Here is a 16,556-nt window from a genome sequence, read left to right on the forward strand (position 1 = left end):
AACTTTCCCCAATACTTGAGAAGAACTTAATATATGGTTTAAAGCAATTTAATTTCATCATAGTGATTACATTTTGGATAGAAAGAATTACAATGATTGGGTTAATAATCCCATGCTCAAATGTGGATTTAATTTCTTTACCCAACAGCAGAATAGCTAGTATGGTGCACTGTTTTGGAACTGCAAAGCTCTTTTCCACCACATGATAGATTAAGACTTCTTTATCGAGTCACAAGTCAGCTTCTGAAATACTTTTGGAAAAATTGTACAAGAGTTGACAGTAATCATGCAACAGCAATAGTCTGGTATGGTATTTGAATGAGTGGACAATGTGCTTCTTACTTGCAGCAAAATTGCCAGTAAAAGATAGTGCTCCTTTCACAAGGTACTTAAACGTATCCCTAGCTACTAACATGCACAAAGCTTGTTCAAATTTTCATTTTTTAATATGAGTGGTGTGGCAGAAGATTAAACAAACTATTTGCTAACACCAGTCACCAAGCATATGACATTCTTACAAATATTTATTAAATTACACACAAGTATGCATTTCAGAAAGAAACATCCACATAAACTTACCAATTCAATCCCTGCCAACTGATGTCTGTTCCCTTCTGGAGTACCAATCCATCTAATAACTCCATAGACAACAGCATTATTAGGTAATCGCACTTCCACCATCGACCCAACCTCCAGAGCAGGATTCTCACATGCCTCAAAAGGATGAGGGTTGGTTGGAGTAAGAGCTTTGGAAGTGTGCATAGAAGAGTTCTTTCCACGGTCCGGAATAGAAATAGAGGAGACAAATGATGTTGAAACTTCATTTGATTTCTCCTTTCCCATTCTTTGCAGAGACGTACTGATATGTTGGGATGGAACTCCAAATGGGCATGTGCTTCCATTGTTTGCTTCTGCTAAGATGATAACATAAGGTCAAACCACAGATACGTTTCATGTTTATGACACAAATATCACATAGAATAAAAATATATCCTCATAAGCAACCTACTCCAACATATCAACTCAGATTTTGAATGAGTTTTTCTTCTCCTGGCTCTCTGGAGAGAGGATAAGAGGAACATGGCATATCTTCCCATACGAAATCTTCCCCAATGAATTGACAAAAAACATCAAGAGCATTGAAAGAAAAATTTCCACAAGGCAAATCTGGTGTAAACAACTGAAAAACAAATTATGCATAAAATGGGAGAGCAGATTATTAGTCGATTGGTCTTGGATTAAATGCAGTCCATCTTGAGTAATCACTTTAAGTAGGTTCATTGCTGTGGATCCATATTCACACGATAGGAAATTCATAATTACACAATAAATATCAATCCTCTCTCGGCTGAGAATGGAATTATAATTACATCTTTCAAAACCTTAAGAAGCCCAGAGCATACATGATACAAATTAAGTATCATTTTGAAGTGCACCAATTGTTAAGCAGGAGGAAGCCAAATTACCTACAAAGCCTCACAAACAATGAAATACATGATTGAGTATTGATGTTTTAGTGATGTTAGTTCATGCATTAATATAGGCCAGTTTACCAGAAGAACCAAGACAGGGCCTTGGTTTAATATCGCAGAAAGATTGCCACCTCTGACAATGCAGCACTCTCTCAGTCCTGTGTGAAAGAGTCAGACTAAAGTGTGTGCACAAGTCTGCAAGGTCAGATTAGATGGAGACGATATATGGTATTCCAAACTGAACCCGAAATGTATTACAGAGTTTTGGATGTTTTTAGTTTTAATCTCTAACTTTAGCCTCTTAATCATCACCAAATTTAATTATAACTTCAGCTGCCAAGGCACTAAGCTCTGATATTGCCTCACATTTCTCTGTCCATCCTTCCTCCTTTAAGATACTCCAATCCAAGTTTTAGTCATATAGCCTAGAATTGCCTTGTCCAATTTTGTCTGCTATCACCTGGGAACTGCCCTGGAACATTTTGTTATTGAAAAGAATTGTCACACACAAAACAAAATGTCAAGCCTAGAATATCAATGCACGTCGATCCCAGCATTATAACTGTCCATGCAAAATACAGCAGGTAAGTATTTAAAAGGTGACTCTGCTTGAAACAATCGCTATACAATTTACTTTCTTACCAAATGGTTCTACTTCAGCATTACTGACATGAATGATTTCTCCTGCATTAACATTGATGCATTGGTCAGCTTTCTTCCACCTCGTTTTATGGTCTTCCTACATTGGGGTGGGGTGGGAAGGGTGCAGGGAAGAGATAAAAACATTTGACATAAGGCAACAATGAACTTGAGACCTAGTAATCTATCACTGAAGCTTTAAAAATGAAACACAGCCTCAAACTGATGTGTTTATGAAACCCAATCAAATCAGCGATGAAATGGAAACAAAGTACAGGAATATTCAGCAAGTCAGGAAGCATCTGTGCTGAGATCAAAAAATAAGTTAATGCATGGATAAGGATCATTAACCTGAAACATAAAGTGATTCTCTCTGCACAGATGTTAGCTGACCTGCTCAGTATTTGCAGCCCTTTGTTTTTATCTCAAATTTCCAGCAACTGCAAGTTTTTATTTTTTTTAACTTAGTGATGAAATACATAGGAAAAATTAATAGGTTTCTTCCTGTAACTTTTATCCAGCTACCACTCTGGAGCTGAATCACATTCACAGGCAAACAACAGATCCAAGAGCATGACTTATCTAGCTATCTTACACAGTCCAGAGGAAAGTACATTGCCTGTGAGATAATATCTTGCAAAAACCAGTAACCAGTTCTAAAGCTTTTAATTATGCTGTAAAACATTCCTACTGATACTACACTTTAGGGTCTGTATTATATCAAACAGTGGTCACAAACTCAGAATCAGGTTTATTATCACTGACTTAAATTACATGAAATGTGTTGTTTTGCAGCAGCAGTACAGCGCAGACAAAATTACTATAAATTACACAAATAAATAAATAGCACAAAAAGGAATAACAGGGTAGTGTTCATGGACCGTTCAGAATTCTGACAGCGGAGGGGAAGAAGCTGTTCCTGAATCGTTAAGCGTGGGTCTTCAGGCTCCTGTACCCCCTCCCCAATGATAGTAACTCTTGAACACTTGATTGTTCATTTTCAGTGCTTTACCATGAAGAGGAACAAATAAAGTTCACAGGTTGTGGACTTCTGTTGCTGGCAACAGCAGCATTAATTGCCTATCCCTGAATTGCTCCCTGCACTAATTGGCTCGTGAAGCCATTTGTGTCAACTGCATTGATTGGTCTGGTGTCACATAGGCCTAGCCCGGTAAGGATGGCACATTTCCTTCCCTGAAAAATTAGTACATGTTTAATGATGGTCCAGTGCCCTCGTGGTCACCATTATTGTCATTAATGTTGCTTGAATTTAAATTTCCCAGCTGCATCAGTTAGATTCAAATACATGTTCATGGATACAAGCTCAGGATACTAATCCACTAATTTAAATCACAATTTTACCATACCCCTCAAACAGAGGAAAGAAAGGAGAAGTTGTTGCCTTCATTATCTTGCATTCCACTATCTTTCAATTCCTTTGTTGGGTCGTTCAGATTATCTGTCCCATTGAAGAAAAACAAAACTCATTTCTAAAAATATAGAAAATAATTAAGGTATCCAAATGTTCCTTCTGGTCCTATCTTTATTAGACTATGCCAGATCACTGTGCATTTATTTTTACATTATATTACTCTGGTCCATTGAAATCTGATGTTAGTGGATAAAGATAGCTAGTACATCAAATGCATATGATCAGAATTATTGCACTGGAAGCTCAATGGAGACAAGAGAATCACAAACTATAAAAAAGTCAGATTAACCCCAATAATGCCAGTCCTATTGAGCTGAGTGTTACATAAGCATCCAAACAATAAAGTATGGCTGATGCAAGGGCTGTGGTTCGTAAAGTCAAATTATTGACTGCTGGATGAAGGATCTAGTATACCTTTTCGCAAAGCCCATATCCCTGGATTACATCGTCCAAACAGAATATGCAATGAGACTGATAAATACCTAATGGTTCATTACAATTTTGCGTTATAAATGCCATTTACAACCTTAACCTATAACATTCTCTGGTTAGTTGCCTCTTACCATCAAGTTTACTTGAAACAACGTTCCGCATAATTCCAATTCATTTTTTGTTCTGGAATTTTCAATATTCTTAACAATTCCTACCGACTTGCTGTTCTTTCTCAGTTGAACAACGTCATTAATTTGTATTTTAGAAATGGACTTGAAGAGGCATTCATTCTGAATGAGCTCATATCGGCGAGAGACATCGTGGATCTCAATGAGCAACTCTGCTTCATCTTTGCTGATTTCTTTTAAATTTGCTTGCTGCCACTTTACTGTTTGTCTGCAACGTTCCACAATGACAGATGTTTCCCCAGTTCTTCTGTGGATGTAATATCCCAATAATCCTTTCTGGATCCTTTTTCCACTTGTGAAATCTTTTATCACAATAAAATAATGTTTATCATTTTCAATTCCCCCCATTCTTGTGGGAAATCCAAGGCCTAAAAAAAGCTAGAACCTGAAAGAGATGATACCAATAGTAATTTTAGAAATATATAGGACACAAGAATAAAAACAATATTACAATCCTAGCAACAGGATTAGGAAAGGGGTTTACAGCAAGAAAAAATAATGATGAATCAACGCACAACAGTTTTGTGGAGAAACAATCCTGCCTGGCTGATGTGTCAGAATATTAAATGTACTACAGAAGGCTGATAACAACTGAACAATCCAACTCCACGCAAGTCATCCAGGAACTGTGATGATTCTAAAGGTGCCTCATCATAACAGACAGTAATTAGATGGTCAGTGGTACACTTCACTCCTAATCTCTTGACCACAGCATGGATACCCGACTTCCTCATCAGCAGACCTCAATCAGTGAGGATTGGTAACATCTCCTCCTCGCTGACCATCAACACAGGTGCACCTCAAGGCTGCATGCTTCGCCCCCTGCTCTAGACTGTGTGGCTAAGCACAGGTCCAATGACATATAGAAATTTGCCAATGACACTACTGTTGTTGGACGAATCACAAATGATGATGATAGGACATGCTAGATAGGACACCTGGTTGAGTGGTGTCGCAACAACAACCTCTCACTCAACGTCAGTAGAACTAAACAGCTGACTGTTGACTTCAGGAAGGGGAAGGAGGGCGAACATGCACCGGACTACATTGGGGGAATCGGCAGTGGAGAGTCAGCAGATTTAAATTACTGGGCATTCACATATCAGATGGCCTGTCCTGAGCCCAGCACATAGATACAGTGCAACCACAAGGAAGTCGCGCCAAGTGTCTTTACTTTCTTAGGAGCTTGAGGTGGTTTGGCTTGTCAACGAAGACTCTTAACAAACTTCTACAGATATGCTGTTGAAAGTATCCTGACTGGTTGCATCGTGGTCTGGTACAGCAATTTGAATGCGCAAGAATGCAAGAAGCTGCAGAGGGTAATAGACTCAGCCCAATACATCACTGGCACATCCTTCCCCACCACTGGTTGTATCTATAGGAGGTATTAGTATATTATTGTCACTTGTACCGAGGTACAGTGAAAAACTTGTCTTGCATACCAATCATACAGGTCAATTCATTACGCAGGGCAGTTACATTGAGTTAGTACAGAGTGCATTGAGGTAGTACAGGTAAAAACAATAACAGTAAAGTGTCACAGATACAGAGAAAGTGCAGTGCAATAAGGTGCAAGGTCACAACAAGGTAGATCGTGAGGTCAGAGTCCATCTCATCGTATAAGGGAACTGTTCAATAGTCTTATCACAGTGGGGTAGAAGTTGTTCTTAAGTCTGGTGGTACGTGCCCTCAGGCTCCTGTATCTTCTACCCGATGGAAGAGGAGAGAAGAGAGAATGACCCGGGTGGGTGGGGTCTTTGATTATGCTGGCTGCTTCACCAAGACAGTGAGAGGTAAAGACAGAGTCAAAGGAGGGGAGGCTGGTGTCCGTGATGCACTGGGCTGTGTCCACAACTCTGCAGTTCCTTGCGGTCCTGGGCAGAGCAGTTGCTGTACCAAGCCGTGATGCATCCAGATAGGATGCTTTCTATGGTGCATCAATAAAAGTTGGAGAGAGTCAAAGGGGACAAACTGAATTTCTTTAGTCTCCTGAGGAATTAGGTGCTGCGTCAAGGCGGCAATATCCATCATCAAAGATCCCCATCATCCGGGCCATACCATTTTCTCACAGCTACCATCAAGCAGGAGGTACAAAAGCTTAAAGTCCCACACCACCAAGTTCAAGAACAGCCACTTCCCTTCAACCATTCAGTTCTTGAACCAACTGGCACAACTCTAATCACCACAACACCATGACCACTGCACTAAAATGGGCTTTTTTTTGGTTCTAATTGTGTTTTCTTGTAAAAATTGTGTACACGTTTAATTTATGTTTCTTGTGAATGCTGCTTCCATGCCCATGATGCTGTTGCAAGTAAGTTTTTCATTGCACCTGTGCATACATGTACTTGTGCATACGACAATAAACTCAACTTTGACAAAGACCCAATTTCATCAAATGGTGATTCTGTTAGGTGACAGTACAGAGCAACAGCAATTACAATCCTTTCTGCAACTTCCAAGGCAGTCATCAAACTGTGTGTGTGTGTGTGTGTGTGTGTGTGTGTGTGTGTGTGTGTGTCTGTGGTCTCAAACTCAGTTTCTAAATAACATCTGCTACCAACCTAACCCGCAGTTTCCCCACATAAAGAGAAACTGCTTTCGGAATGATGAAAGGTCCTATGCAAGATATCTAAAATATGTCAATTGCCTTGAGGCTGACGTCTGTATTTATCAAAAATCAGACTGAATAGAAATGTCCTGCAAAGCAGTTCCCAATTTGCCTTTGTGGAGAGGCCACCAGATTGCGAGCATGGAATACAGTGCATCAACTTGAAGGAAAACAAGTGCATGGAGGGTTTGTCACAGAGTTATACAGCGCAGAAACAGGCCCTTCGGCCCAACTTGTCCATGCTGACCAAGGTGAGCGAGTCCCATCTGAACCTTTTCCTCCCCATGTACCTGTCCCAGTGTCTTTAAACGCTGTAATCGTACCCGCCTCTCCCAGATCCTTTAGCAGCTGGCTCCATGCACCCACCGCCCCCTGTGTAACAGGGTTTGACTCACAAACAGTGGGAAGGGACGGGGGTAAGGGGGGGGGGGAGTAAGGGGGGGGAGTAAAGGGGGGAGAAAGGGGGGAGAAAGGGGCCGCACCCCCCCCAGTACCAGCGGGAAGGCGGCCTCACTGAGCCCCAGCACCCGCCTGCTGACCCACCCCCTCACGGCTCCGGACCCCGACCACCGTTACACCCGCTGCACCTTCCCCCACAACCCCTGCCAGGCCCGGCTCCCGTTCACTTCACGCCGACTACGAAGGGAGTTCCCCCGGCTGCTGCCTCGACGACGTCCCGCCGCCCCCGCCCGGGCCCACTCACCCCATCCTTCAGCGGCGCTCCCAGGAGTGCGCATGCGCCGCGCCGCCCCCTGATCTCGCAAGCTCCGGCTACGTCAATCATTGACTCCGGGGAGGAAGCCACCTGTCAATCACTTGCTAGATTCAAGTCACTTGGAGTGTTGCAGCCAGACTTTCGCCGTGGCTTTGCTTAAAATAGTGGATGAATTTTCGTCATTAAGTACCCACGCTTCCCTCAGCAAGGAACTTGCTATTTCCTGCAGAGGCACAAGCGATTCTGCAGATGCTGGACTCTGCAGCAACACACATCAAATGCTGGAGGAACTCAGCAGGTCAGGCAGCATCTGTGGAGGGGAATAAACAGTCGACCCGATGAAGGGTCCCGACCCGAAACGTTGACTGCCCATTTCCCTCCGTAGATGCTGCCTGATCTGCTGAGTTCCTCCAGCATTTTTGTGTGGGGGGCTATTTTCTGCAGCAGGGATCTTTCCACTGGGGGAGGAAGAGGGTTTGTACAGGTGAGCAACTAACAATCTGCTGGAAGAACTCAGCGGGTCGAGCAGCATCTTTGGGAGGAAAGGAATTGTCGATGCATCAGGACTGGTGCAGGGTTTGGACCCGAAACGTCGACAAATCCCGTCCCGTCCCCCCTCCTTCCCCTCACCCCCAACCCACGGATGCTGTTCAATCTGCTGAGTTCCTCCAGCAGATTGTTGCTCCAGATTCCACATCTGCTGTCTCTTGTGTCTCCTTCGTACAGGTGATGTTACTATAACAATGCTACCTTGCATTGGATATGCCCCCGGCACAGGCTATCATCCAACCCATGATAGTGTTTATGCTCCAAAGCTTTTTTTACTTCTGTGAACCTATCCTCCTGTATTTCCTCACAAATTTCTACCCAGCTACTGTTCTGGACCCCTGGAAAGGCACCCGTCAGACTTCTCTTATAAGAACACAACAAGAGCCTTTGATTACAGGTGCAAGGAAGTCTTATTGTAATTATATGGGGTCTTCATGAGATGGTGCACAGTTTTGGTCTCCTTACCTAAGATTGGATGCACTTGCTATAGAGGCAGGGTAGTGAAGATTCACTATACAGGGTTTAGGAGGGACACAAGAGACTGTATATGCTGGAATCTGGAGCAAATAAAATTCTGGAGGAACTCAGCGGGTCGAGCAGCACCTGTGGAAAAAGAAACAGAGCTAATATTTGATCTTAAACAGCCTTAAGTGGAACTGGAAAATGGAGAAAACAAGTTGGTTTTAAGTTGCAGATGGGGAGGGAATGAATAGGACAAAAGAAATATCTCTGAAAAGGAGGGGCCTTGATTGCAGTGGTGATATGTTGTTGATAAAACCATGTGGTTGGTAGATTAATGAGAATCTCTCACGCCTACTGTCCTCATAATCAGATTGACACATTAATGCAATGAATCAGGGACTGATGAATTGTAGAAGGTGGGATTCTCTTAACTTTGCATTTTGGTGTAATCTTTACAATGCTTTCAAAGACATACAGATTTTGCTTTATTAAATTGATAAAGCTCATTTGAAATATTAATTACAGCAGACGATTGGGAAAGATGTTTATTGGCAGTGCCATTTTGGTTCTGCTTTATGCATATGAAACCTGCGCAGAATGTTGTCAATGCAATCCTATTGGGAAGTTGGCGATGAGCTGCCTTCTTGAACCACTGCAGTCTTTCTGGTGAAGGTACTTCCACAGTGCAGTTGGGTGGGAGTTCCAGAATTTAGACCAAGTGACAATAATGGACTGGTGATATACTTCCAAGTCAGGATGGCATGCAATTTGAAGGTGGTGGTGTTCCCATACACTTGAAGTCCTTTTGAATCTTGGAGGTGAAAATTGCAGATTTAGAAGGTTCTGTCAGTGTAGTCTAGATTAGTAACAGCAATGCCTTTTGTAAATGGTACGCACTACAGTCCACTGATGGTGGAGAGGATGAATGGTCTGCTTTGTCCTGCCTGGTGTTGAGCTTACTGCAGGTCTTGACAGGTGTTGTAGATGGTGGAATGGCTTTGGGTTGTTCACTGCAGGATACCCAGGCTGTGACCTGCTCTTGAAGCCACAGTTTTTACGTGATTGATCCATGTGAGTTTCAGCTCACTGGTGACTTCCAGTCAGTGCAAGACTTAGTTATGCAATGCCATTGAAAGTCAAGGGTAGGTGATTAGGCTTTATCGGAACTGGTCTTTGCCTGGCACTTTTGAATTATCATTATTACTTGCCACTCAGCCCCTCTTGAATGTTGTTTAGGTCTTGATGCACATAGGTATGGTCTTGTTTCTTTGGAGTGGAGCTGCAAATGGGATTGAACATTGTGCAAACATTTCCACTTCTGACCTTTGTACAAGGTATGATTCCAACCATTGGCAAGTTTTCCCCTTTATGCTCATTGATTTCAGATTTACCAGAGCTACTTGATGCCAAATGTTTCACTGATGTCAAGGTCAGTCAGTGTCATCTCATCTCTGCAAGTCAGCTCATGTTTGGGCTAAAGATGTGATGAGAGCTGGAGCTGAGTGGCCCTGGCAAAACCCAGAATGAGCAAGTTATTGGTAAATGAGGAGCATTTGAGACTACTGTCAATGACAACTTCCATCACTTCACTGATGCTCACCAGCGCCACTTCTTCCTCAGGAGGCCAAAGAAATTCGGTTTGTCCCCTTTGACACTCACCAACTTTTATCGATGCACCATAGAAAGCATCCTATCTGGATGCATCATGGCTTGGTACAGCAACTGCTCTGCACAGGACTGCAAGAAACTGCAGAGAGTTGTGGACACAGCCCAGCGCGTCACGGACACGAGCCTCCCCTCCATGGACTCTGTCTTTACCTCTCGCTGCCTTGGCGAAGCAGCCAGCATAATCAAAGACCCTACCCACCTGGGACATTCTCTCTTCTCTCCTCTTCCATCGGGTAGAAGATACAGGAGCCTGAGGGCACGTACCACCAGACTTAAGGACAACTTCTACCCCACTGTGATAAGGCTATTGAACGGTTCCCTTATATGATGAGATGGACTCTGACCTCACGATCTACCTTGTTGTGACCTTGCACGTTATTGTACAGTACTTTCTCTGTAGCTGTGACACTTTACTCTGTACTGTTATTGTTTTTACCTGTACTAGATCAATGCACTCTGTACTGACTCAATGTAACTGCAATGTGTAATGAATTGATCTGTACGATTGGTATGCAAGACAAGTTTTTCACTGTACCTCGGTACAAGTGACAATAATAAACCAATACCAACACCAATGATTGAGAATAGACTGAATGGGTAGCATTCAGGCGGATTGGATTTGTCATTTTTTTGTGAACAGCACATACCTGGGTAATTTTTCACTTGCCAGATAGGACTGGAACAACTTGGCTCGAGATGTGGCTTGTTCTGAATCACAGGTCTCCAGTTCTACAGCCAGGATGTTGCCTGGCCCCAAAGCCTTTCCTATATCCAATGTTCTCAGCCGTTCCCTGATATCATGTGGAATGAATCAAACCGGCAGCAAGCTGGCTTCTGTGATGGTGGGGAAAGTTGAGATGGTCAAGTTTTTAGCAGTCACATTCTGGATTCCATGGTCATTGAGTATGGGGTTGTTCTTGGGGTCACTGCCTCCTTCCATAAGCCCATTACCTGTTTAGTTATCCACCACTGTTCATAACTAGGAATGATCTGATCTGATCCACGGTGAGATCACATACCTCTGTTGCATGCTGTTTTTGCTGTTTAGTGTGCACATAATCCAGTGTTGCAGCTTCACAAGGATGGCACCTCACTTTAGATGGGCCTGGTGTTGCTCCAGATGTGCCCTTCTGTTGTCCTCACTGAACAAGTGTTGATGTCACGGCTTAATTGGTATTGGTTTATTATTGTCACTTGTACCGAGGTACAGTGAAAATCTTGTCTTGCATACCGATCGTACAGGTCAATTCATTACACAGTGCAGTTACATTGAGTTAGTACAGAGTGCATTGATGTAGTACAGGTAAAAACAATAACAGTACAGAGTAAAGTGTCACAGCTACAGAGAAAGTGCAGTGCAATAAGGTGCAAGGTCACAACAAGGTAGATCGTGAGGTCAGAGTCCATCTCATCGTACAAGGGAACCGTTCAATAGTCTTATCACAGTGGGGTAGAAGCTGTCCTTAAGTCTGGTGGTACATGCCCTCAGGCTCCTGTATCTTCTACCCGATGGAAGAGGAGAGAAAAGATCCCACACAGCGAAAGATATGCTAGGCCACGAGGTTACAAACTGTGATGATGTACATTTCCACTGATGGTCCAAAATGCCTCGGGTATGCACAGTTGTGAACTGTCAGATCCATTCTGAGTCCATTCCATGCAAAATTGGTACAAAGATGGGATTTGGTCTCCTCAGGGATTGTACATTGGCCGCTCTACCAATGTCGTCATGGATAGATGGTAGCTTTGTGAGGATGGATTGTGAAGGTTAACCACTAAACCACCTCTGTCGCTGGTGGTACTATTGGTTTGGGGAGTCGAATGGGAAAGGAATATGGAAGGGGTGAGCAAAGCAAGAGGAAGCTGAGAGGAAGGGGGGGGTCTCTGAGGGAGGGAGTGAGGCAAAGACAGACCCAAGGAGGGGAGGGAGACTGAAACAATGTGGGAATTAGTGTAGCGGGCAGCGGAGTGAGTGGGAGCAGAGTGATTTGGACTGTGGCTGAAGGGGCTTCGGCTTGAAGGGGCAAGGCGGGAGAGTAGCTGGTAAGTAAGGGTAAGGTTTTACCTGTTATAAATTTTTAAGTAGGAAAAGCTAGGTAAGGGGGAAAAAAGAATTAGTTCAGATGGAGGACAGGGTGGTGTGCTGCAGCTGCTTGATGTGGGAGCTCGTGGACCTTGCTGTGGTCCACGATGGCCACATCTGCAGTAAGTGCTTGAGGCTGGAGGAACTTCGGCTCAAAATTGATGAGCTGGAGTTACAGCTTCAAACACTGCGCAGCATCAGGGAGGGAGAGAGTTATGTAGGTGCTGTACATCAGGAGACAGTCACCTCGCCTTACAGCAGGTACTTCTGGGGTCCAGGAAGTAGATAGAAGGGTGACTGTCAGGGGAGAGAAAAGGAGAAAGAAAACGAACAGGCAGATAGTGCAGAGGACCCCGGAGGCTGTTCCCCTCAATAACAGGTTTTCCACTTTGGAGGCTGTTAAGGGGGATGACTTGCAGGGATCAAGCAGCAGTAGCCAGGTCCCTGGCACTGGGACTGGTCCTGCTGCTCAGAAGGGAAGGGAGGAGAAGGGGAAGGGAGGAGAAGAGGAAGGCAGTAGTGATAGGGGACTCGATAATCAGGGAAACAGATAGGAGGTTCTGTGGCAGTGAGCATGAATCCCGGATGGTATGTTGCCTCCCAGGTGCCAGGGTCCGGTATGTCTCTGATCGGGTCCACAGGATTCTTGAGCGGGAGGGAGAACAGCCAGAAGCCGTGGTTCATGTTGGTACCAACAACATAGGTAGGAAGAGGGACGAGGTCCTGAAAAGTGAGTTTAGCGAGCTAGGCAGAAGGCTGAAGAACAGGACCTCAAGGGTAGTAATCTCGGGATTGCTGCCAGTGCCACGCGATAGTGAAGGTAGGAATAGGAGGAGACAGCAAATAAATGCGTGGCTGAGAAGTTGGTGCAGGAGGGAAGGTTTTAGATTTTTGGATCATTTGGATCTCTTCCGGGGAAGGTGGGACCTGTACAGAGAGGACAGGTTGCACCCGAACCTGAGGGGAGCCAATATCCTTGCAGCCAGGTTTGCTAGGGTGGTTCGGGAGGGTTTAAACAAGTTTGCAAGGGGGATGGGAACCAGAGGAGTAGGTCAGAGGAAGGGGATGGGGAAAAGTCAGATCTAACAGGTAGAGAGGCTTTGAGGAAGGAGAAGCAGAGTACAGGCTATAAAAGTAGTAAGGTGGATGGGCTAAAGTGCATTTACTTAAATGCAAGAAGCATAGGAATAAGGGAGATGAACTGAGAGCTTGGATAAGTACATGGGACTACGATATTGTGGCTATTACAGAGAAATGGCTGACATCAGGGCAGGAATGGATATTGAATATTCCTGGTTTTCAGTGTTTTAATAGGGAGAGGGAGGGGGGGGGGAGAAGAGGAGGAGGGGTGGCAATACTGGTCAGGGACACTGTTACAGCTGCAGAAAGGGTGGATAATGTAGAAGGATCCTCTCTAGAGTCAAGATGGGTGGAAGTTAGGAACAAGGAAGGAGCAGTTACTCTACCGGGAGTATTCTATAGGCCCCTCAGTAATAGTAGGGATACTGAGGAGCAGATTGGGAGGCAGATATTGGAAAGATGCAAAAATAACAGGGTTATTATCGTGGGAGACTTCAACTTCCCAAATATTTATTGGCACCTGCTTAGTGCCAAAGGTTTAGACGGGGCGGAGTTTGTTAAGTGTGTCCAGGACGGATTCCTGTCACAGTATGTTGACAGGCCGACTAGAGGGGATGCCATACTAGATCTAATTTTAGGTCAGGTGACAGACCTCTCAGTGGGTGAGCATCTGGGGGACAGCGACCGCTGCTCAATAACCTTTAGCATTGTCATGGACAGGGGTAGGAGCAAAGAGGACGGGAAGATATTTAATTGGGGAAAGGCGAATTATGAGGCTATAAGGCGAGAACTTGAGAGTGTAAATTGGGATGACATTTTTGAGGGGAAATGTACTGTGGAGATGTGGTCGTTGTTCAGGGATCTCTTGCAGGATGTTAGGGATAAATTTGTCCCGGTGAGGTAGAGAAGGAATGGCAGGGTGAAGGAACCATGGGTGACAAGAGAGGTGGAACAACTAGTTAGGAAGAAGAAGGCAGCATACATAAGGTGTAAGCAGCAAGGATCAGATAGGGCTTGTGAGGAATATAGAGTAGCAAGGAAGGAACTTAAGAAGGGGCTGAGGAGAGCGAGAAGGGGACATGAAAAGGCTTTGGTGAGTAGGGTTAAGGAGAATCCCAAGGCTTTTTACTCGTACGTGACGAGCAGAAGGATGGCTAGAGTAAAGGTGGGTCCGATTAAAGACAAAGGTGGGAAGATGTGCCTGGAAGCTGTGGAAGTGGGTGAGGTTCTCAGTGGATACTTCTCTTCAGTATTCACCAAGGAGAGGGGTCTTGATGACACTGAGGACAGAGTTGGTAAGGTAATGTTCTAGAGTATGTAGATATCAAGAGAGAGGATGTGTTGGAGCTGTTAGAAAATATTAGGACAGATAAGTCCCCGGGGCCTGACAGAATATTCCCCAGGCTGCTTCGGGAGGTGAGGGAGGAGATTGCTGAACCGCTAGCTAGGATCTTTGAGTCCTCGTTGTCCACGGGGATGGTACCGGAGGATTGGAGGGTGGCGAATGTTGTCCCCTTATTCAAAAAAGGCGGTAGGGATAGTCCAGGGAATTACAGACAAGTGAGCCTTACATCTGTGGTGGGTAAGCTGCTAGAAAGGATTCTAAGAGATAGGATCTATGATCATTTAGAGAATCATGGACTGATTAGGGACAGCCAGCATGGATTTGTGAAGGGAAGATCTTGCCTCACAAGCCTGATAGGGTTCTTTGAGGAGATGACCAGGAAGATTGATGAGGGTAGTGCAGTAGATGTGGTCTACATGGATTTTAGTGAGGCGTTTGACTAGGTTCCGCATGGTAGGCTTCTTCAGAAGGTCAGAGGCCGAGGGATCCAAGGGGGCTTGGCTGTGTGGATTCAGAATTGGCTTGCCTGTAGAAAGCAGAGGGTTGTGGTGGAGGGTGTGCATTCGGATTGGAGGGCTATGACTAGTGGTGGCCCACAGGGATCAGTTCTGGGACTTCTACTTTTTGTGATATTTATTAAGGACTTAGATGAGGGGGTGAAGGAACCATGGGTGACAAGAGAGGTGGAACAACTAGTTAGGAAGAAGGCGGCAGCATACATAAGGTGTAAGCAGCAAGGATCAGATAGATCAGTGGTGTTGTGGATAGTGTGGAGGGCTGTCTGATAGGATGCAGAGCTGGGCTGACAAGTGGCAGATGGAGTTCAATCCGGAGAAGTGTGAGGTGGTACACTTTGGAAGGACAAACTCCAAGGTGGAATACAAGGTAAATGGCAGGATTCTGGGCAGTGTAGAGGAGCAGAGGGATCTGGGGGTTCATTTCCACATATCACTGAAAGTTGCCACAAAGATGGATAGGGTAGTTAAGAAAGCTTATGGGATGTTAGCTTTCATAAATTGTGGGATCGAGTTTAAGAGCCGCAAAGTAATGATGCAGCTTTACAAAACTCTGGTTAGACCGCACTTAGAGTACTGTGTCCAGTTCTGGTTGCCTCATTATAGGAAGGATGTGGAGGCATTGGAAAGGGTGCAGAGGAGATTTACCAGGATGCTGCCTGGATTAGAGAGTATGGATTATGAGGAGAGACTAAAGGAGCTAGGGCTTTACTCATTGGAGAGAAGGAGGATGAGGGGAGACATGATAGAGGGATCCAAAATATTAAGAGGAATAGATAGAGTGGACAGCCAGCGCCTCTTTCCTAGGGCACCAATGCTCAATACAAGAGGGCATGGTTTTAAGGTAATGGGTGGGAAGTTCAAGGGAGACGTCAGAGGGAGGTTTTTCACCCAGAGAGTGGTTGGTGCATTGAATGCGCTGCCTGGGGTGGTAATGGAGGCTGATACATTGGTCAAGTTCAAGAGGTTGTTAGATAAGCATATGGAGGAATTTAAGATAGAGGGATATGTGAGAGGAAGGGGTTAGATAGTCTTAGGAGTGGTTTGAGGGTCAGCATAACATGGTGGGCCGAAGGTCCTGTATTGCGCTGTATTTTTCTATGGTTCTAAAGGAGGAAGGAGAGGAAAACCAAGGAGGTGGCATGTAGGAAAGATCCTCTGTGTGTGTGTGTGTGTGTGTGTGTGTGTGTGTTGGGGGGATGATCAGGGTGTGTGTGTGTGTACACATATGTGTTGTCAGTGGGTATGTATTGAGTCAGCATCAGAGCCCAGTCTCCATTTGTCTTGGACCTCCTTGCCATTGGAACTGGAGCTCACTCTGTCATGTCCTTAGGGGAGTTGGTTTGCAAGAGTCACCCACCCCTC

General features: G+C 44.6%; 1 protein-coding gene across 1 annotated transcript in view; it reads right to left on the bottom strand.

Moving 5' to 3' along the window:
• LOC127579048 (uncharacterized) overlaps positions 1-7,604 on the bottom strand; it is a 27,613-nt gene extending 20,009 nt beyond the window's left edge. The window contains exons 1-4 of the mRNA XM_052031680.1: positions 7,478-7,604; positions 4,107-4,548; positions 2,115-2,211; positions 580-914 (exon numbers count right to left, since the gene is read on the bottom strand). Coding sequence (XP_051887640.1) covers positions 580-914; positions 2,115-2,211; positions 4,107-4,511 — 837 coding nt within the window. The 5' untranslated portion in view covers positions 4,512-4,548; positions 7,478-7,604. The remainder of the gene's footprint in view (positions 1-579; positions 915-2,114; positions 2,212-4,106; positions 4,549-7,477) is intronic.
• Between the last annotated feature and the right edge of the window lie 8,952 nt (positions 7,605-16,556).

Source organism: Pristis pectinata, chromosome 16, assembly GCF_009764475.1.
Source record: "Pristis pectinata isolate sPriPec2 chromosome 16, sPriPec2.1.pri, whole genome shotgun sequence".
Taxonomy (NCBI): Eukaryota; Metazoa; Chordata; class Chondrichthyes; order Rhinopristiformes; family Pristidae; genus Pristis; species Pristis pectinata.